Source organism: Symphalangus syndactylus, chromosome 9 (genome assembly GCF_028878055.3).
Source record: "Symphalangus syndactylus isolate Jambi chromosome 9, NHGRI_mSymSyn1-v2.1_pri, whole genome shotgun sequence".
Taxonomy (NCBI): domain Eukaryota; kingdom Metazoa; phylum Chordata; class Mammalia; order Primates; family Hylobatidae; genus Symphalangus; species Symphalangus syndactylus.
Genome location: NC_072431.2, coordinates 54,847,557 through 54,869,521, shown reverse-complemented (window position 1 = coordinate 54,869,521; position 21,965 = coordinate 54,847,557). Strand labels below are relative to the sequence as shown.

At 52.7% G+C, this 21,965-nt stretch overlaps 1 protein-coding gene across 6 annotated transcripts in view; it reads left to right on the top strand.

Annotated features, from left to right (window-relative positions):
• The first annotated feature begins 2,818 nt into the window (after positions 1-2,818).
• Positions 2,819-21,965, top strand: part of FBXL18 (F-box and leucine rich repeat protein 18) — a 74,602-nt gene continuing 55,455 nt past the window's right edge. For 2 of the 6 annotated variants that reach the window (XM_063646072.1, XM_055292247.2), the window contains exons 1-3: positions 2,819-2,972; positions 15,868-16,086; positions 18,601-20,144. In XM_063646072.1, the coding sequence (XP_063502142.1) occupies positions 2,955-2,972; positions 15,868-16,086; positions 18,601-20,144 (1,781 nt within the window). In that variant the 5' untranslated portion in view covers positions 2,819-2,954. The remainder of the gene's footprint in view (positions 2,973-15,867; positions 16,087-18,600; positions 20,145-21,965) is intronic. The other 4 variants (XM_063646075.1, XM_063646074.1, XM_063646076.1 and 1 more) reach the window with 2 other exon arrangements.

Here is a 21,965-nt window from a genome sequence, read left to right as displayed (position 1 = left end):
TCTCCTGCCTCAGCCTCCCAAGTAGCTGGGACTACAGGTGCCTGCCACCAAGCCCAGCCAATTTTTTGTATTTGTAGTAGAGACGGGGTTTCACCATGTTAGCCAGGATAGTCTTCATCTCCCGACCTCGTGATCTGCCCGCCTTGGCTTCCCAAAGTGCTGGGATTACAGGCGTGAGCCACCGCGCCTGGCCTAGAATATGACCTTATTTGTAATGGGGTCTTTGCAGATGTAATTAGTTAAGGTGAAATCATGCTGGATTAAGATGAGCCCTTAAATCCAACATGACTGGTGTCCTTAGAAGAAGAGGAGAGGACACATAGAGAGACAGTGGGGAGACGGCCACCTGAAGACGGAGGAAGACATTGGAGTAATGAGCTGCAGGACGAGGGACTCCAAGGATTGCAGGGAACCACCCAAGCTAAGAAAAATGTCGGCATGGTGGTTCACACCTGTAATCCCAGCACTTTGGGAGGCTGAGGCAGGAGGATCACTTGAGCCCAGGAGTTCAAGACCAGCCTGGGTAACACAACCAGACCCTGTCTCTATTAAAAAATATATAAAATTGGCCAGGCGCGGTGGCTCATGCCTGTAATCCCAGCACTTTGGGAGGCCGAGGCGGGCAGATCACGAGGTCAGGAGATTGAGACCATCCTGGCTAACACGGTGAAACCCCGTCTCTACTAAAAATACAAAAAATTAGCCGGGCGCGGTGGCGGGTGCCTGTAGTCCCAGCTACTCAGGAGGCTGAGGCAGGAGAATGGCATGAACCTGGGAGGCGGAGCTTGCAGTGAGCTGAGATCACGCCACTGCACTCCAGCCTGGGCGACAGAGCGAGACTCTGTCTCAAAAAAAAAAAAAAAAAAAAAAAAAATATATATATATATATATATATATATATATAATTAAAAGGAAAAAGCAAGGGAGGATCCTCTAGAGCCTTTGAAGGGAGCATGATCCGCTATCATCTTTATTTACAATTTCTGGCCTCTGGAACTGTGAGAGAAGACATTTCTGCTGTTTACACTACCCCATTTGTGATACTTTGTTAGGCGAGCCCTAGAAAATGCGTACACTTGCTTAGGGTCACCCAGAATTAGTTCCAGTATTCAAACCCAGTTCTGTTTTCTTTCTTTCTTTTTTTTTTTTTTCTTAATGATTTTAAGATTTTATTTTATTTTTTTGAAATGGAGTCTTGCTCTGTTGCCCAAGCTGGAGGTACCATCTTGGCTCACTGCAACCTCCACCTCCTAGGTTCAAGCAATCCTACAGGTGCACACCACCATGCCTGGCTAATTTTTGTATTTTTTTTTTTTAGTAGAGACGGGGTTTCATGTTGTTGGTCAGGCTGGTCTCGAACTCTTGACCTCAGGTGATTCACCCGCCTCGGCCTCCCAAAGTGCTGGGATTATAGGCATGAGCCACCGCTCCTGGCCTTTTTTTTTTTCTTTCTTCGTCTTATTTTTTTGTAGAAAGAAGTCTTGCTGTTTTGCCCAGGCTGGTCTAAAACTCCTGGGCTCAAGCGATCCTCCTGCCTCAACCTCCCAAAGTGCTGGGATTACAGGCGTGAGCCACTGTGCTTGGCCTCAAACCCAGTTCTTCTGATTCCAGAGAATGAACTTTCCCCAGTGATTTTTATTAGTAAAGTATTTTTATGTATTTATTTATTGAGGAGACAAGAGTCTTGCTCTGCCATCCAGGCTGGAGTGCAGTGGCACAATCTCAACTCACTGCAGCCTGGAACTCCTGGGCTCAAGCGATCCTCCCGCCTCAGTCTCCAGGAAATGTTGTTTATTTTTTGTAGAGGGCGTGGGGGTTCTTGCTGTGTTGCCCAGGCTGGTCCGGAACGACTGGCCTCAAGGGATCCTCCCGCTTGGGCCTCCTGAAGTGCTGGAATTACAGGCGTGAGCCATCCTGTAGGCTCTAAGTATATATGTATGTATGTATATATTTATTTATTTATTTTGAGACAGAGTCTCACTCTGTTCCTCAATCTGGAGCGTAGTGGCCAGATCTCAGCTACTGCAACCTCCGTCTCCCGGGTTCAAGCAATTCTCCTGCCTCAGCCTCCCGAATAGCTGGGACTACAGGCGTGCGCCACCACGCCCAGCTAATTTTTGTATTTTTAGTGGAGACGGGTTTTTACCATGTTGGCCGGGCTAGTCTCAAACTCCTGACCTCAGGTGATCCGCCCGCCTTGGCCTCCCAAAGTGCTGGGGTTACCGGCATGAGCCACCAAGCCCGGCCCGGTCTAATTATTTTAAAACGCAAACGCTTAAGTGTGAGGGCGCATACATTCATATTTACTTAACAAACATGTATTCAGTCAGTGTCTATCACATTCCAGGGATAGTTTCAGGTATTGGGAAATCCTGTCCCTGCTTACAGTTTATTAGAGGAGGATCAAAAAAAAAAAAAAAAGATACAGTCGGTCAGATGGTGCAAAAATCTATAGAGAAACACACCGGATGAGAGGCAAGTTTCAGGGCGTGTGTGAAGGTAGAGAGGAGGCGACGCTATTCCAGGAGGGGTGCGGTGCTCAGGACCTGTGGCTTTTGCACACGAAAGACAGTGTGAAGGGAAAATGCAAAATCCTGGCGCGGGGAACGTGCTAGGCCGGCATCGGGAGGCCGGGTGGCTGGAAAGCAGCGTGCAGACGGCAGAGGGGCCTAAGAACGAGCTCAGAGAAGAGGCAGAGGTCCTTGGAGCCCTTCTTGGCTCCCTTGTGCTCCAGCAGCTCCCCGGGCGGAGCCACATCCAACATGGCGGCCGCCTGGGGCCCGCCTGCGGACGAACGGAAGTGCGTTCGGCGGGCGCCGGAAGTGACGAAAGCTCGCTCCTTACCGGGGTCTCGGTTGAGCCGTGGACGCGCCGGCTTCGAGCATCCCTAGCCGGGCAGGTGGGAGGCCCTGGGGTTGCGGCTCCCGCGGCCGCGGCTCGGACCCGCCAGCGACATGGCCAGCTCCGGAGAGGTACTGTCCGCGACTGTCTCTGCTCTGCTTCTGCCTCGGCGGCCTCGGTCCCCCTGGGTTCTTCCATCCCGACCCGGGTTCCCTTGCATCCTTTCTATCCCTACCTCTACCCCGCCCCGTCCTTCCTATCCCGACCCTGGCCTTGCCCCTGCTCCCGTCCTTCCCGCATCCTGTCCCCAAGACTCCTACCCTGCCTCGGAAGGCATAAGCTGTCTCCCCTTTCGCTCGTCCATTCCTGATCACCAGAGTTGCCCCCGTCTCTCCATCCCCTGAGGGTCCAGGCTCCTCCGATACCCCTTTCTCAGTGCCCTGGTTCTTTGTCTGGGCCCCTGCAGCCCTGGGACATTCCCCCTCCGTGCCCACGTCCCACTCCATCTTCTATCTCTGGATGCTCAGCTTCAGCCCCAGCCCATTTCTCCCTGGAGCCTGCTTGCTGAATGACGTGGGGGGGGGGGGGGTGGGTGATGGAGGAAAAGCCATTTCACCTGAGGGACTTACGACGTACCCTGGAATTCTTTCCCAACACTCCACAAATCTGGGTCCGATGGAGAAGCCCGCCGCGTCCCTGTAATGTGGTGCAAAGTATTGTCTCTGCAGACAGGAGTGCAGCGGGGACTCTAGACTCTGACTAGTGGCTTCCCGTTGATGCTTCCTGCCTATCTGTATGGGCACCTGGGTTGGTATCTGTCACCTTTCAGGTCTCAGATCGTTGGGTGCACTTCGCAGATTTAGGAGCTTGCCTGCGTTCTAGGGAGCAAGAGTGAGAGGCTCAAGTGTCTTCCTCAGAGTGATGGGGCAGGGGTCTCTGGAGATGGCTGGGGGTCGCTGTGCCCACCGCCCCTCTACATTTGAAGTGAATTTGGCCTATAAATGATCCCAGTGGCTTCTTGATTGACAAGGAACGGTGTGTGGCTCAACTGCAGATTGATAAGATTGAAATGAAGATTCCAGTTAGCTGTGTGTGCTTGGGGTCAGGGAAAAGGGGGGGTCCTGGTACCCTGGTCTGACAGAATTCCAGCTCAAACACCCCTCTGTTCCTTGTTTGTTTGTTTGTTCTTTGTTTTTGAGACAGTCTCGCTCTGTCGCCCAGGCTGGAGTGCAGCGGTGTGATCTGCAACCTCCGCCTCCCCGGCTCAAGCGATTCCCCTGTCTCAGCCTTCCAAGTATCTGGGATTACAGGTGTGCATCACCTAGCCTGGCTAATTTTTGTATTTTTAGTAGAGACGGGGTTTCGCCACGTTGGCCAGGCTGGTCTCGAACTCCTGACCTCAGGTGATCCACCCACCTGGGCCTCCCAAAGTGTTGGGATTACAGGCGTGAGCCACAGCACCCAGCTGGCCTCTGCTTTTTTTTTTTTTTTTTTTTTTAAATAGCACTTCACATGGTTCAGTGCCTCTTTTTCGTTTTCTTTTTTTTTTTTTTTTGAGACGGAGTCTCGTTCTGTTGCCTAGGCTGGAGTGCAATGGTGTGATCTCGGCTCATTGCAAGCTCCACCTTCTGGGTTCACACCATTCTTCTGCCTCAGCCTCCCGAGTAGCTGGAACTACAGGCGCCCGCCACCACGCCCAGCTAATTTTTTGTATTTTTTTACTAGAGACGGGGTTTCACCATGTTAGCCAGGATGGTCTCAATCTCCTGACCTTGTGATCCACCCGCCTCGGCCTCCCAAAGTGCTGGGATTACAGGCGTGAGCCACCGTGTCCGGCCTTAGTGCCTCTTTTCTTGAGTATTAAAAATGATCCCGGCAGGGCATGGTGGCTCTTGCCTGTAATCCCAGCACTTTGGGAGGCCAAGGTGGGCAGATTGCTTGAGCCCAGGAATTCGAGACCAGCCTGGGGAACATGGAAACCCTGTCTCTACAAAAATTAGCTGGGTGTGGTGGCTCACGCCTGTAATCCCAGCACTTTGGGAGGCCGAGCGGGCAGATCACGAGGTCAGGAGTTCGAGACCAGCCTGGCCAACATGGTGAAACCCCCATCTCTACCAAAAATACAAAAAAATTAGCCAGGCATGGTGGCACGCGCCTGCAGTCCCAGCTATCCGAGAGGCTGAGGCAGGAGAATCCCTTGAATCCGGGCAGCGGAAGTTGCAGTAAGCTGAGATCACGCCACTGCACTCCAGCCTTGGTGGCAGAGCGAGACCCTGTATCAAAACAAAACAAAAGAAAAAAACAAAAATTAGCCAGGTATGGTGGTGTGCACCTGTAGTCCCAGCTACTGGGGAGGCTGAGGTGGGAGGATTGCTTGAGCCTGGGAGGTGGAGGTTGTACTGAGCCGAGATCATAGCACTGCACTGCATCCTGGGCAACAGAGTAAAACCGTGTTCTCCCTAAAAATAAAAAGCCATAAAAACCCCCACAAAAACTCCCTGGCTGGGTGTGGTGGCTCTTGCCTATAATCCCAGTGCTTTGGGAGGCCGAGATAGGAAGATTGCTTGAAGCCAGGAGTTCGAGACCAGCCTGGGCAACATAACAAGATCCCATTTCTACAAAAATTACAAAATTAGCCTGGTGTGGGGGCATGCGGCTGTAGTCCCATCTATTCGGGAGGCTGAGGCAGGAGGATCACTTGAGCCCAGGAGGCCATGGCTGCAATGAGCTATGATTGTGCTACTGCACTCTCGCTTGGGAGACGGAGTGCAACCCTGTCTCAAAAAAAAGTAAATAAAAAATGCTCCCTGTTCAGAAGGCATTCCTGGAGTGGTTGGGAAATCATTAGTTTGTCTGATGAAGCTGGAAGGGGAGACCTGGTCAGCTGTGGGAGGCAGTGAGTTAAGTGTGCCTGGAGAGTACTGGGAGGGCTTCCCTGAGGAAGGAGCTTTTGAGCTGAAGTTTGAGAGTGTAGCAGTTTCCCTTGCTTGGTGGCATGTCTGGTCAAGGGGACTGCTTGTGCATAGGCTGGGTAGCAGCAGTGCTGTGTCTTGAGGGACAGCCTAGAAAATGCCAAGCAGATAAGCAAAGTCCTAAGAAGAGGGACATTGGAGAAACAGTAAAGACTTTTACATCGTTTATCCCTTTAGATCACGCCTGTGATTGAAGACTTTTCAAATTTCTTGCTATATTGCTTAGGCTGGTCTCCAATTCCTGGGCTCAAGCTGTCCTCCCACCTTGTCCTTCCAAAGTGCTGGGGTTATAGGTGTGAGACACCATACCTGGTCAGTTTTTTGTTGTTGTTGTTGAGACAGGGTCTTGTTCTGTCACCCAGGCTGGATGCAGTGGCACGATCTTGGCTCATTGCAGCCTCTACCTCCTGGATTCAAGAGATTCTCCTGCCTCAGCCTCCCAAGTAGCTGGATGACAGGTGCCTGCCACCACGCCTGCCTAATTTTTGTATTTTTTTTTTTTTTTTTTTTTTGAGACGGAGTCTTGCTCTGTCCCCTAGGCTGGAGTGCAGTGGCGCGATCTCGGCTCGCTGCAAGCTCCGCCTCCCAGGTTCACGCCATTCTCCTGCCTCAGCCTCTCCGAGTAGCTGGGACTACAGGCGCCCGCCAACACGCCCGGCTAATTTTTCGTATTTTTTAGTAGAGACGGGGTTTCACCGTGGTCTCGATCTCCTGACCTCATGATCCGCCCGCCTCGGCCTCCCAAAGTGCTGGGATTACAAGCGTGAGCCACCGCGCCCGGCCAATTTTTGTATTTTTATAGAGACGGGGTTTCACCATATTGGCCAGGCTGGTCTGGAACTCTAGGACTCAGGCGAGGCCCTCCTCCACCTCCCAAAGCTCTGGGATTACAAGCGTGAGCCAATACGCCAGTCTGTTTTTGTTACTTTTCTGAGACAGGCACTCATTCTGTCATCCAGGCTGGAGTGGAGAGGCACAACCATGGCTCACTACAGCCTTGAACTCCTAGGCTCAAGAGATCCTTCTGCCGTGGGCTCCCAAAATGCTGGGATTACAAGCGTGAACCACTGTGCCTGGCCCCTAAACACTTTTTTTTTTTTTGAGACGGAGTCTCGCTCTGTTGCCCAGGCTGGAGTGCAGTGGGGCAATCCCAGCTCACTGCAGCCTCCGCCTCCTGGGTTCAAGTGATTCTCTGGCCTCAGCCTCTTGAGTAGCTGGGATTACAGGCGCCCGCCACCACATCTGGCTAATTTTTCTATTTTTAGTAGAGACGGGGTTTCACCATGTTAGTCAGGCTGGTCTCAAACTCCTGAACTCGTGATCTGCCCGTCTAGGCCTCCTAAAGCGCTGGGATTATAGGCGTGAGCCACTACGCCAGGACTTTTTTTTTTTTTTTTTTTTGAGATGGAGTTTCACTCTTGTCGCCCAGGCTAGAATGCAGTGGCATGATCTCGGCTCACTGCAACCTCTGCCTCCCGGGTTCAAGAGATTCTCCTGCCTCAGCCTCCCGAGTAGCTGGGATTACAGGCACCTGCCACCATGCCTGGCTAATTTTTGTATTTTTAGTAGAGATGAGGTTTCACCATGTTGGCCGGGCTGGTCTCGAACTCCTGACCTCAGGTGATCCGCCTGCCCCTGGCTTCCCAAAGTGCTGGAATTACAGGTTTGAGCCACCACGCCCAGCCAACACTATTTTATAATGTAAAACTTAACCCATTTGTAGAACAATGGCATAATGAACTTCTTTCTTTCTTTCTTCTTTTTTTTTTTTTTTTTTAAGATGGAGTCTCACTCTGTCACCAGGCTGGAAGGCTGGAGTGCAGTGGTGCGATCTTGGCTCACTGCAACCTCCGCCTCCTGGGTTCAAGCGATTCTCCTGCCTCAGCCTCCCGAGTAGGTGGGATTACAGGCGTGCACTTCCATGCCCGGCTAATTTTTGTTTTTTTAGTAGAGATGGGGTTTCACCATATTGGCCAGGATGGTCTTGCTCTCTTGATCTTGAAATCTGCCCACCTTGGCCTCCCAAAGTGCTGAGATTACTGGGGTGAGCCACCGCGCCCGGCCAATGAACTTGTTTCTACACACTCGTTGTCTAGTTTCAGTAGTTGTCAACATATGACCCATCTGGGTTCATCTCTGTCTCCCCCTCTCCCCCCACTCTTCCCCACCTCTCCTGTCCCCGTGGATTAGTTAAAGCACATCCCAGACATCTTACCAGTTGATTTGTGAATCCTGTGATTTCACTGGGTGCCTGAGTCATAAATAGGTTAGGGCCCATTCTTTATTTATTATTATTATTATTTTATTTATTTATTTATTTATTTATTTATTTATTTGAGACGGAGTCCCACTCTGTCACCCAGGCTGGAGTGCAGTGGTGTGATCTTGGCTCACTGCAAGCTCCGCCTCCCGGGATCACGCCATTCTCCTGTCTCAGCCTCCAGAGTAGTGGGGACTGCAGGCGTCTGCCACCACGCCCAGCTAATTTTTTTTGTATTTTTAGTAGAGACGGGGTTTCACCATGTTAGCCAGGATGGTCTCGATCTCCTGACATCATGATCCACCCACCTCAGTCTCCCAAAATGCTGGGATTACAGACATGAGACACTGCGCCCGGCCTTTTATTATTATTTTTTTAAGACGGAGTTTCACTCTTGTCGTCCAGGCTGGAGTGCAATGGCACGATCTCGGCTCACCACAACCTCTGTCTCCCAGGTTCAAGCGATTCTCCTGCCTCAGCCTCCCAAGTAGCTGAGACTACAGGCATGCACCACCATGCCTGGCTAATTTTTGTATTTTTAGTAGAGACGGGGTTTCACCATCTTGGCCAGGCTGGTCTTGAACTCCTGACCTCGTGACCCACCTGCCTCGGCCTCCCAAAGTGCTGAGATTACAGGCATGAGCCACTGTGCCCGGCCCATTCTTTATTTATTTATTTTTTTTTTTGAGACGGAGTCTCGCTCTGTCGCCCAGGCTGGAGTGCAGTGGCGCAATCTCGGCTCACTGTAAGCTCCCCCTCCCGGGTTCACGCCATTCTCCTGCCTCAGCCTCTCCGAGTAGCTGGGACTACAGGCGCCCGCCACCACGCCCGGCTAATTTTTTCTATTTTTTAGTAGAGACGGGGTTTCACCATGGTCTCGATCTCCTGACCTCATGATCCGCCCGCCTCGGCCTCCCAAAGTGCTGGGATTACAAGCGTGAGCCACCGCGCCCGGCCTATTCTTTATTTTTATTTCTCTTTTTCTTTTTTTTTTTTTTGAGACGGAGTCTTACTCTGTCGCCCAAGCTGGAGTGCAGTGGCGCAATCTCGGCTCACTGTAAGCTCCGCCTCCTGGGTTCACGCCATTCTCCTGCCTCAGCCTCTCCGAGTAGCTGGGACTACAGGCGCCCGCCACCACGCCCGGCTAATTTTTTGTATTTTTAGTAGAGACGGGGTTTCATTGTGGTCTCGATCTCCTGACCTCGTGATCCGCCCGCCTCGGCCTCCTAAAGTGCTGGGATTATAAGCGTGAGCCACCGCGCCCGACCTTCTCTTTTTCTTTTAAAAATTTTTTTAGAGATGGGGTGTGACTGTGTTGCTCAGGCTGGTCTCAAACTCCTGACCTCAAGTGATCCTCCCACCTTGGCCTCCCAAATTGCTGGGATTACAGGTGTGAGCCCCTGCGCACAGCCCAGGTTAGGGTTCTAGGTAGGAGATGTTTTTTGGCAGGTAATAAGATTTCAGATCCTTTTTTTTTTGAGACGGAGTCTTGCTCTGTCGCCCAGGCTGGAGTGCAGTGGCGCGATCTCGGCTCACTGCAAGCTCCGCCTCCCAGGTTCAAGCGATTCTCCTGCCTCAGCCTCCCATGTAGCTGGGACTACAGGTGCCTGCCACCACATCTGGCTAATTTTTTTTTTTTTTGAGACAGAGTTTCACTCTTGTTGAGTGCCTGGAGTGCCATGGCACGATCTCGGCTCACTGCAGCCTCCGCTTCCCAGGTTCAAGCGATTCTCCTGCCTCAGCCTCCCAAGTAGCCAGGATTACAGGCGTGCGCCGCTATGTCCGCATTTGTATTTTTGTAAAAAAATACAATTTTTTTTGTGTGTTTTTAGTAGAGACGGGGTTTCTGCATGTTGGTCAGGCCAGTCTTGAACTACCGACTTCAGGTGATCCGCCCACCTTGGCCTCCCAAAGTGCTGAGATTACAGGCATGAGCCACCGCGCCCGGCCCCTGGCTTTTTTTTTGTATTTTTAGTAGAGACAGGATTTCACCGTGTTAGCCAGGATGGTCTCGATCTCCTGATCTCGTGATCCACCTGCCTTGGCCTCCCAGAGTGCTGGGATTACAGGCGTGAGCCACCGCGCCTGGCCAAGATTTCAGATCTTAATTTTGCTTAACTTTTGAAAAAAACTAGGCCGAGCACAGATCACTTGAGCTCAGGAGTTTGAGACCAACCTGGGCAACATGGCAAAACTCCGTCTCTACAAAAAAAGGGTTTTGAAAAAACTGTGAAATGTTACATATTCTGAAAAGTACATAAAACGCAGAGTTTAGCGAATAACTAAACTCTTTAAACCACTTTCAATTTGTCATTATAGCCGGTGGTTCCTAGAGTGCCTGGTAAGTACATTCCAGGGCCTGCCACTCACACCAGAATTGGAATTTCAGGAGACTCCAGGAATGAGGTGCCTGGTCGGGACCTCTGGAAGCCTCAGCTGCCCTTTCCTGCTGGTGGAGGGAAGGGAGGTTCTGGGCTTAGGAGCCCAGGCCCTGTGGCAGGCGTTACTTGGCCTTTGACCTCTGGCCAGTTACCTAGATTTTTTTTTTTTTTTTGGAGACAGGATCTCGCTCTGTTGCCCAGGCTGGAGTGCAGTGGCGCGATCACAGCTCACTGCAGCCACCACTTCCCAGGTTCAGATGATCCTTCCACCTCTGCCTCCTGAATAGCTGGGACTGACTATAGGCGCGTGCCACCATGCCAGGCTAATTTTTGTATTTTTAGTGGAAACGGGGTTTCACCATGTTGGTCAGGCTGGTCTCGAACTCCTGACCTCGTGATCTGCCTGCTTTGGCCTCCCAAAGTGCTGGGATTATAGGCATGAGCCACCGTGCCCGGCTCAACTAATTTTTTGTATTTTTTTGTAGAGACGAGGTTTTGCCACATATGCCCAGGCTGCAACTTGGATTTTTTTTTCTTTTTTCTTTTTCTTTTTTTTTTTTTTTTTTTTGAGACAGAGTTCTTACTCTTTTACCCAGGCTGGAGTGCAGTGGTGCGATCTTGGCTCACTGCAACCTCTACCTCCTAGGTTCAAGCAATTCTACTTGCCTCAGCCTCCCGAGTAGATGGGATTACACGTGCCTGCCACCACGCCCAGCTAATTTTTGTATTTTTAGTCGAGATGGGGTTTCACCATGTTGGCCAGGCTGGTCTCAAACTCCTGATCTCAAGTGATCTGCCCGCCTCAGCCTCCCAAAGTGCTAGAATTACACGCATGAGCCACCACGCCCTTCCTGCACCCTGGTTTTTGTTTCCTCTCCAGAGCTTGCCACCTTTTTTGGTGCAAGGTGCCTTAACTTCTTAACAAAGTTGTCTCCGGAAGCCTAAGTTCCAGGGAAATGACTCAACTTGCCCGCCCAGCAGCTGCCTCCTAGGGTCCTCTGGCCGGAGATGGAGAGTTGGGGTGGGGGCCCATTTGAGCTGCTTCCTAGGCCAGCTTCTCCTCTTGTCTGAGTATCACCCCTCAAATGCCTGCCCCAGCAGGTTGGGTGCTGGCCCCACAATTGCATCAGGGGTCTGGCCTGAGATGAAACTTCTCTTTTTTTTTTTTTTTTTTGAGATGGAGTCTCACTCTGTCACCCAGGCTGGAGTGCAGTGGCACAATCTCAGCTCACTGCAAACTCCGCCTCCCAGGTTCAAGCGATTCTTCTGCCTCAGCCCCCTGAGTTGCTGGATAGTTGCTATGGACAGTAGCCCACCACCACGCCTGGCTAATTTTTGTATTTTTAGTAGACATGAGGTTTCACCATATTGGCCAGGCTGGTCTTGAACTCCTGACCTCGTGATCCGTCCGCTTCGGCCTCCCAAAGTGCTGGGATTACAGGTGGGAACCACCACGCCTGGCCGAAACTTCTCTTTTACTTGGGGCACGGCATGTGGAAAAAATGATGTTGTGGAATTTGCTGGGGCTGGATGGAGAGAGCTAGAACTGAATTCCTGGCATGCTGTCTCTCCCTCTCTTTTTAAAAAAAATTCTTGTGATTTCTATGCGGTTTTAAGAAAAATTCAGCCGGGCGCGGTGGCTCACGCTTGTAATCCCAGCACTTTGGGAGGCCAAGGCGGGCGGATCACGAGGTCAGGAGATCGAGACCACGGTGAAACCCTGTCTCTACTAAAAATACAAAAAATTAGCCAGGCGTGGTGGCGGGCGCCTGTAGTCCCAGCTACTCGGGAGGCTGAGGCAGGAGAATGGCGTGAACCTGGGAGGCGGAGCTTGCAGTGAGCCGAGATCGCACCACTGCACTCCAGCCTGGGTGAGAGAGCGACACTCCGTCTCAAAAAAAAAAAAAAAATTCAGTATGGTTGTGTAACTTTGGAATCTATATGATGCTGGAGTTTTTTTTTTTTTTTTTTTTTTTTTTGAGACAGAGTCTCGCTCTGTCACCCAGGCTGGAGTGCAGTGGTGCGATCTTGGCTTACTGCAACCTCCGCCTCCCGGGTTCAAGCAATTCTCATGTCTCAGCCTCCCAAGTAGCTGTGATTACAGGCACCCACCACCACGCCCGGCTAATTTTTGTATTTTTAGTAGAGATGGGGTTTCACCATGTTGCCCAGGCCTGTCTCAAACTCCTGACCTCAGGTGATCCACCCATCTCAGCCTCCGAAAGTGCTGGTTTTACAGGGGTGAGCACAGCATTACAGCGCCTGGCCCAATGCTGGAGTTTTTAATAGTGTTCTGCCCTAAGTTCTCACTCTTACCACGTGAGCTCTGTGATGGCATTCTTTCATAAACCTGCAAATCGGGAATTGGGAGGGGTACAGTTCATTCCTTGATAAGGATTGTCTCTGATTCTGATAAAGATTGTCCCTGGTTCTGATAAAGATTGTCCCTGGTTCTGATAAAGATTGTCTCTGGTTCTGATAAAGATTGTCTCTGATTCTGATAAAGATTGTCTCTGGTTCTGATAAAGGTTGTCCCTGATTTGGGAGTCTGTCTTTTGGGGATGGGCCCCACAAGTCTGGGGTGGGTTCCAGGAATCTGATTTTTATTTATTTATCTTTTTTTTTTTTTTGAGACAAGGTCTCTCTTTGTCATCCAGGCTGGAGTGCAGTGGCAAGATCCTGGCTCACTGCAGCCTCAACCTCCTGAGCTGAAGCAATCCTCCCACCTCAGCCTCTTGAGTAGCTGGGACAACAGGCGCATGTCACTGTGTCCCACTAATTTTTTTTTTTTTTTAGACCGAGTCTCGCTGTGTTGCCCAGGCTGGATGCAATGGCGCAATCTTGGCTCACCGCAACCTCTGCCTCCTGGGTTCAAGTAATTCTGCTCAGCCTCCTAAGTAGCTGGGATTACAGGTGCCCGCCACCAGGCCCAGATAATTTTTGTATTTTTTTCTTTCTTTTTTTTTTTTTTTTTTTGAGTTGGAGTCTCGCTCTGTCACCAGGCTGGAGTGCAGTGGTGTGATCTCAGCTCACTGCAACCTCCACCTCCCGGTTTCAAGTGATTCTTCTGCCTTGGCCTCCTGAGTAGCTGGGACTACAGGCATATGCCACCACGCCTGGCTAATTTTTGTATTTTTAGTAGAGATGGGGTTTCACCATGTTGGCCAGGCTAGTCTCGAGAACTGACCTCGTGATCTGCCCGCCTTAGCCTCCCAAAATGCTGGGATTACAGGTGTGAGCCACTGTGCCTGGCCTGTCTTGCTAATTTTTTTTTGAGACAGAGTCTTGCTCTGTCACCCAGGCTGGAGTGCAGTGGTGTGATCTTGGCTCCATGCAATCTCTACCTCCAGGCTTCAAGCGATTCTCCTGCCTCAGCCTCCTGAGTAGCTGGGACTACAAGTGCCTGCCACCATGCCCCGCTAATTTTTGTTTTTTTAGTAGAGACGGGGTTTTGCCATGTTGGCCAGGATGGTCTCGATCTCTTGACCTTGTGATTTCCCCACCTTGGCCTCCCAAACTGCTGGGATTACAGGTGTGGGTCACCGCGCCCTGCCTTGTTCTGCTAATTATTAAAATATTAGGAGGGAAGGTAGAAGTAAATGTCGAACCTCTGACCCTCATGAGCCTCATGGGTCCTTACAGGCCATGTCCTTTGGTTTCCGTGTGGCTTTCTCTTTTGGAGGATGGAGGATACTTCTTTGTTCCCAGGGAAGAAACGTGGGACAGATTCCAGCACACCTGTCTAGGTCCTGGTGAGGGCTTAGCAGGATGGGAAGCGTGTCTGGAGAGGGTGAATGGACTCTCACGGTCAGAGTTCCCAGGAAACCTCCGACACCTGTGTGCGGTGTGCAGCCAGGCTCTTCCTCCACGGCCTTCACGGTTGCCATGGCAGCAGCCTGGCTTTGCAAAACTCAGAGCTTCCATCCAGGCAAATATGTACAGGAAGCAGGAGCAGGCTGGAGCCAGAGGGTCGTGTAGACACAGTCCCCGGAAAGATGATGCAGTAGAGATGATTCCGGGCACTCTCTCCTCGGCGTGGTCTTTACAGAGAGCAGCTGCTCTGAGAGGCTCCCCTTGGTAAAGCCTTCTGCCTTCCTTTGTCCTCGATTTTGGGACTTCATGTCTCATTAGGTCCAGCTCTTCTCCCTCTTCATCGTATAAACCAAAAAGGCATCAGGCATTTTGACTCAGGCCCACATTAGGGAAGAACACCTTGTAATTTGCCAGATATGAACTACAGCAATGCAAGAGGAAGTGTGCATGGCCAGGTGCAGGGCTCATGCCTGAAAGGCCAGCGTTTTGGAGGGCAGATCACTCGAGGTCAGGAGTTCAAGACCAGCCTGACCAACAGGGTGAAACCCCGTCTTTACTAAAAACAAAAATTAGCTGGGCATGGTGGCACATGCCTTTAATCCCAGGTACTCAGGAGGCTGAGGCACGAAAATCTCTTGAACCTGCGAGGTGGAGGTTGCAGTGAACCAAGATCGCACCATTGCACTCCAGCCTGGGCCACAGAGTGAGACTCTTTCTCCAAAAAAAAAAAAAGCCAGGCATGGTGGCTCACACCTGTAATCCCAACACTTTGGGAGACTGAGGCGGAGGAATCACTTGAGGTCAGGAGTTCGCGACCTGGTTGGCCAACACGATGAAACCCCGTCTCTACTAAAAATACAAAAATTAGCCGAGCATGGTGGCAGTCGCCTGTAATCCCACGTACTTGGGAGGCTGAGGCAGGAGAATTGCTTCAACCCAGGAGGCGGAGGTCGCAGTGAACCGAGATTGCGCCACTGCACTCCACCCTGGTGACAAAGCAAGACCTTGTCTAAAAAAAAAGAAAAAAAAAAATAAGGGGCCGGGCACGGTGGCTCACACTTGCAATCCCAGCACTTTAGGAGTCTGGAGCCCAGGAGTTCAAGACCAGCCTGGGCAGCATAGCAAGATCTTGTCTCTATTATAACAAAACACCCTTTGGGAGGCCAAGGCAAGAGGATCACTTGCCCAGGAGTTTGAAATTAGCCTGAGCAACACAGGGAAACCCCATCTCTACAAAAAAAAAAATTAGCCTGACAAAGTGGCATGCACCTGTAGTCCCAGGGGCATGCCACTTGGGGGGCTGAGGCAGGAGAGTCGCTTGAGCCTGGGAGGCGGAGGTTGCAGTGAGCCGAGATCACACCATTGCACTCCACTCTGAAGAACAAGAGTGAAACTTCTGTCTTGCAAAAAAAGAAATAAATAAACACATAATGGTCTTTTTTTCTAATCTTTCATTTTTGAAGAGAGACCCTGGCTTACAGCTAAAGCACCTTCTTTCCCATGGATAAGGGCTTCTCTTTGCTTCTCTCCTTAGCTGCAGGCTAGGCTGACAGCCATCCTTGGGGATCCTGTGGGAATTTGGTGTCCCCCTTATTTTCAGGACATATCCAATGATGATGATGACATGCACCCTGCAGCAGCTGGGATGGCGGATGGGGTCCACCTCCTGGGGTTCTCTGATGAGATCCTCCTTCATATCCTGAGTCACGTCCCCAGCACAGATCTGATTCTGAATGTCCGGCGTACCTGTCGGAAGCTCGCAGCCCTGTGCCTTGACAAGAGCCTCATCCACACCGTGTTGCTGCAAAAGGACTATCAGGTGAGCAGGTGTGGGGGCAGGAGATGAGAAACAAGCTAGATCTCAGTCTTTGAGGACTGGGCACAGCCCTGCAGTGGAACCCTGTGTGCTGATGGAAAGGCGGCAGGAACTCCGTCTTGACTGGCGCTGTCTGCAGGATGCATTGAGGGAGAGAAGCAAGGGGCAGAAAAACGTGGGTGGTGTGCTGCCTGGGGAAGAGGGCACAGATGTATGTGGACGTGGTTCTGGGAGGGAACCTAGGGCCTTGGGAGTGGGGGAGAGGGGTTAGAGACTTGCTTTCTGGTGGATCCCTAGGAGTGGAATTGCTGGGTCACAGGAGAGGTTTGTTGTAAAGTTAAATATGTAGTTCTCCAGTGGTGCAGTAGGAGGGCGCCATTTTGCACCCCCCCCCCCAGCAGGGTATGGGAATTCTAATTGCTCTGCAGCCTTGTCAACACTTGGTACTGTCAGTTTTTAAGTTTTAGCCATTCTTTTTTTTTAGTCATCTTTTTTTTGTTTTTTGAGACGGAGTCTCGCTGTGTTGCCCTGGCTGGAGTGCAGTGGTGCAATCTCGGCTTATTGCAAGCTCCGCCTGCTGGGTTCACGCCATTCTCCTGCCTCAGCCTCCTGAGTAGCTGGGACTACAAGTGCCCACCACCATGCCCGGCTAATTTTTTTTTTTTTTTTTTTGAGACAGAGTCTCACTCTGTTGCCGAGGCTGGAGTGCAGTGGCACTGTGTTGGCTCACTGCAACCTCTGTCTCCTGGGTTCAAGCAATTCTCCTGCCTCAGCCTCCCAAGTAGCTGGGATTACAGGCGTTCACCACCACACTGGGCTAGTTTTTTTTTTTTTTTGAGACAGAGTCTTGCTCTGTCATCCAGGCTGGAGTGCAGTGGCGCAATCTTGGCTCACTGCAAACTCCGCCTCCCAGGTTCACGCCATTCTCCTGCCTCAGCTTCCCGAGTAGCTGGGACTACAGGCACCCACCACCATGCCCGGCTAATTCGGCTAATTTTTTTTTTTTTTTTTTTTTTTTTGAGATGGAGTCTCGCTCTGTCACCCAGGCTGGAGTGCAGTGGCACGATCTCGGCTCCCTGCAAGCTCTGCCTCCCGGGTTCACGCCATTCTCCTGCCTCAGCCTCCCAAGTAGCTGGGACTACAGGCGGCTGCCACCACGCCCGGCTAATTTTTTGTATTTTTTAGTAGAGACAGGGTTTCACCCTGTTAGCCAGGATGTTCTCGATCTCCTGACCTCATGATCTGCCTCCGCCTGCCTTGGCCTCCCAAAGTACTGGGATTACAGGTGTGAGCCACCATGCCCGGCCTTGCCTGGCTAATTTTTGCATTTTTAGTAGAGACGGGGTTTCACCGTGTTAGCCAGGATGGTCTCATCTCTTGACCTCGTGGTCCACCCGCCTCGGCCTCCCAAAGTGCTGCGATTACAGGCATGCGCTGAAGCGCCCGGCCTTCCTTCCTGTTTGTGGCTGGATCACATTTCCCCGTGTGGACAGTTGGCATTTGGTTTGTCCATCCACCTGTTGATGGACACTGGGGCTGTTTGTACCTGTGGCTTCTTGTGAATCTGCTGCAGTGAACAGGCACAGAGTAGGGAGGCTGAGTCTCAGCTTTCAGTTCCTTTGGGTCTGTCCCTAGGAGTGAAATTGCTGGGTCATGTGGTATCCCTGTGTTTAGCTTTTTGAGGAACCACCACCAAACCATTTTTTTTTTCTTTTTTGAGACGGAGTCTTGTTCTTTCACCAGGCTGGAGTGCAATGGTGCCATCTCGGCTCACTGCAACCTCCACCTCCCCGGTTCAAGCGATTCTCCTGCCTCCTCCCCAGTAGCTTGGCTTACAGGCACATGCCACCACACCCAGCTAATTTTTGTATTTTTAGTAGAGATGAGGTTTCACCATGTTGGCCAGGATGGTCTTGATCTCCTGACCTCAGGTGATCCGCCCTCCTCGGCCTTCCAAAGGGCTGGGATTACAGGCGTGAGCCACTGTGCCCGGCCCTTTTTTTCTTTTTGAGACAGAGTCTCTTTCTGTTGCCCAGGCTGGAGTGTAGTGGCAAGATCTTGGCTCATTGCAACCTCCACCTCCCAGGTTCAAGCTATTCTCCTGCCTTCGCCTGTGGAGTAGCTGGGATTAAAGGCGCGCGCCACCACGCCTAACTAGTTTTTGTATTTTCAGTTGAGATGGGGCTTCACCACGTTGGCCAGGATGAACTCGAACTCCTGACCTCAGGTGATCCATCTGCCTTGGCTTCCCAAAGTGCTGGGATGACAGGCATGAGCCACCGTGCCCGCCTACCAAACCGTTTTCTACTGTGGCTGCACCCCTCTACCAGTCCCACTTAGCTGGGGACTCGACTCTTGGCTCCAGGTCAGTGTGCGGGCAGGTAGGCAGGGAGAGGTGGGGAGCTTCCCTCCCGGTGGAGCAGCTGCTGCAAGGGGGAGTGCGTGCGCTGAGGGTTGGAGACCCGTAGGTGCCTTCAGCCCTTTCCTTCCTCTCCCCGCCCTGCCTCTGTCCCGCAGGCGAGCGAGGACAAAGTGAGGCAGCTGGTGAAGGAGATCGGCCGGGAGATCCAGCAGCTGAGCATGGCTGGCTGCTACTGGCTGCCTGGCTCCACCGTGGAACACGTGGCCCGCTGCCGCAGCCTGGTGAAGGTGAACCTCTCGGGCTGCCACCTCACCTCCCTGCGCCTCTCCAAGATGCTCTCGGCCCTGCAGCACCTGCGCTCGCTGGCCATCGACGTGAGCCCCGGCTTCGACGCCAGCCAGCTGAGCAGCGAGTGCAAGGCCACACTGAGCCGCGTGCGGGAGCTCAAGCAGACGCTGTTCACGCCCTCCTACGGTGTGGTGCCCTGCTGCACCAGCCTGGAGAAGCTGCTGCTCTACTTCGAGATTCTAGACCGCACGCGCGAGGGCGCCATCCTCTCGGGCCAGCTTATGGTGGGCCAGAGCAACGTGCCGCACTACCAGAACCTGCGGGTCTTCTATGCGCGCCTGGCCCCCGGCTACATCAACCAGGAGGTGGTGCGGCTCTACTTGGCCGTGCTTAGCGACCGCACTCCTCAGAACCTCCACGCCTTCCTCATCTCCGTCCCCGGCAGCTTCGCGGAGAGCGGCGCCACCAAGAACCTCCTGGACTCCATGGCGCGCAACGTCGCGCTGGATGCCCTGCAGCTGCCCAAGTCCTGGCTGAACGGCTCTTCCCTCCTGCAGCACATGAAATTCAACAACCCGTTCTACTTCAGTTTCAGCCGCTGCACCCTGTCGGGCGGCCATCTGATCCAGCAGGTCATCAACGGCGGGAAGGACCTGCGGAGCCTGGCCAGCTTGAACCTCAGCGGCTGTGTCCACTGCCTGTCCCCAGACTCGCTGCTCCGCAAGGCGGAGGACGACATTGATAGCAGCATCCTGGAGACGCTGGTGGCGTCCTGCTGCAACCTGCGCCACCTGAACCTTTCGGCTGCCCACCACCACAGCTCGGAGGGCCTGGGCCGCCACCTCTGCCAGCTCCTGGCCCGGCTGCGTCACCTGCGCTCCCTCTCCCTGCCTGTGTGCTCTGTCGCCGACTCCGCGCCGCGCGCCGACCGCGCGCCGGCCCAGCCGGCCATGCACGCAGTACCACGCGGCTTTGGCAAGAAAGTGCGTGTGGGCGTGCAGTCCTGTCCCAGCCCCTTCTCGGGCCAGGCGGGCCCCCAGCCCTCCTCCGTGTTCTGGTCTCTTCTGAAGAACCTGCCCTTCCTGGAACACCTGGAGCTGATCGGGTCCAACTTCTCCTCCGCCATGCCGCGCAACGAGCCCGCCATCCGCAACTCGCTCCCACCCTGCAGCCGCGCGCAGAGCGTCGGGGACTCAGAGGTGGCCGCCATCGGCCAGCTGGCCTTCCTGCGGCACCTGACGCTCGCACAGCTGCCCAGCGTCCTTACGGGCTCCGGGCTGGTCAGTATCGGCCTGCAGTGCCAGCAGTTGCGGTCCCTGTCGCTGGCCAACCTGGGCATGATGGGGAAGGTGGTGTACATGCCCGCGCTCTCAGACATGTTGAAGCACTGCAAGCGGCTGAGGGACCTCAGGTGAGGGGGCCGCGGGGACCTCCCGGGCCTCTGCTGGAGGCTGGCGGAGGGAAGTGGGGCGTTCGCGTGGAGCTCGGAGGCAGCCCTGCCGCAGGCCTGCCCTCCAGGAGCGCAGAGGCTGGGGCGGGGCCTCGCAGCGTGCCACGTCGGTCTCAGGGGGCTCTGGGGAGACCGGCATCTAGAGGAGCCGGGGGTGCAGGAGGCGGATGTCTGAGCTTAGTGTCCTTATTCCTGATAGTGTTTGAGTGATTGCCTGGCCCTACTGTGAGTCATCCTGTGTAATCGTCGCACGAGCCCGCCAGGTGCATCATTGTTGCCACTCAGCAGAGCTAGTAGGTGGGGGAGTCAGGATTTGAACCCAGGCCTCTCTGACCTGACTTTGCAATGCAATTCCTTTTTCTAAAAAATTTAAATTTTATTTATTTATTTATTTTTGAGACAGGGTCTCGCTCTGTCATCCAAGCTGGAGTGCAGTGCTGCCATCATAGTGCACTGCAGCCTCAACCTCTTGGGTTCAATTAATCCTTCTGCCTCAGCCTCCCAAGTAGCTGGGACTACAGGCATATACCATCACACCTGGCTATATATAAATATATATATATATATATATATATATATATATATATATATATATATATATATTTTTTTTTTTTTTTGAGACAGAGTCTCGCTCTGTCGCCCAGGCTGGAGTGCAGTGGCGCGATCATGGCTCACTGCAAGCTCCGCCTCCCGGGTTCACGCCATTCTCCTGCCTCAGCCTCTCCTAGTAGCTGGGACTACAGGCGCCCACCACCACGCCCGGCTAATTTTTTTTGTATTTTTAGTAGAGACGGGGTTTCACCGTGGTCTCGATCTCCTGACCTTGTGATCTGCCCGCCTCGGCCTCCCAAAGTGCTGGGATTACAAGCGTGAGCCACCGCGCCCGGCCTATATTTTTAAAATTTTGTAGAGACAAGGTCTCACTATGTTGCCCAGACTAGTCTCGAACTCCTGGGCTCAAGTGATCCTCCACCTCAGCCTCCCAAAGTGCTGGCGCTGGGATTACAGGTGTGAGCCACTGCACTTGGCTCCATCTTTGCTTTTTTATTTATTTATTTATTTATTTATTTTTTGGAGACAGAGTTTCATTCTACACACCCAGGCTGGAGTGCAGTGGCGCGATCTCTTTTCACTGCAACCCCTGTCCCCTGGGTTCAAGCAGTTCTCCCACCTCAGCCTCCCGAGCAGCTGGGACTACAGGTGTGCACCAGCACACCTGGCTAATTTTTTTGTATTTTTAGTAGAGATGGGGTTTCGCCATGTTGGCCAGGCTGGTCTCGAACTCCTGACCTCAGGTGATCCACCTGCCTCGGCCTCCCAAAGTTCTCGGTTTACAGGCATAAGTCACCACGCCTGGCAAGGCAGATGCTTTGTGGGTCAGTAAGCACCATGTGAAGAAACCCCAGAGACTTGGAAATATGTCAGAGAACAGTCAGTTCAGAGGGTCCAGGGCACAATGGGAGGTGGGAGGGAGTAGGGGAGACGGGGCAGACAAGGAAGGAGGGCAACAGTGCCGAGGGGTTTCACCAGGGAGAGGGAGCAGCCTCCCTGGGCATCCCACATGGACTGCAGGGGACCGGATGGAGGAGACAGGAGAGGTCAGCTCAGGACGGGGACCACAGACTGCTGGGAGGTGATGGTCCTTGGGACTAGGAGCAGGACCTGTCCCAGAGTGGGGAGGAGGTGGAACCGCAGGCCTGGGAGAGCTCCACCCCAGACAGTGTCAGGGGCCCATGGCCTTTCCAGAGCCAAGCACAACATGAATTTATGCTGAATTATGCT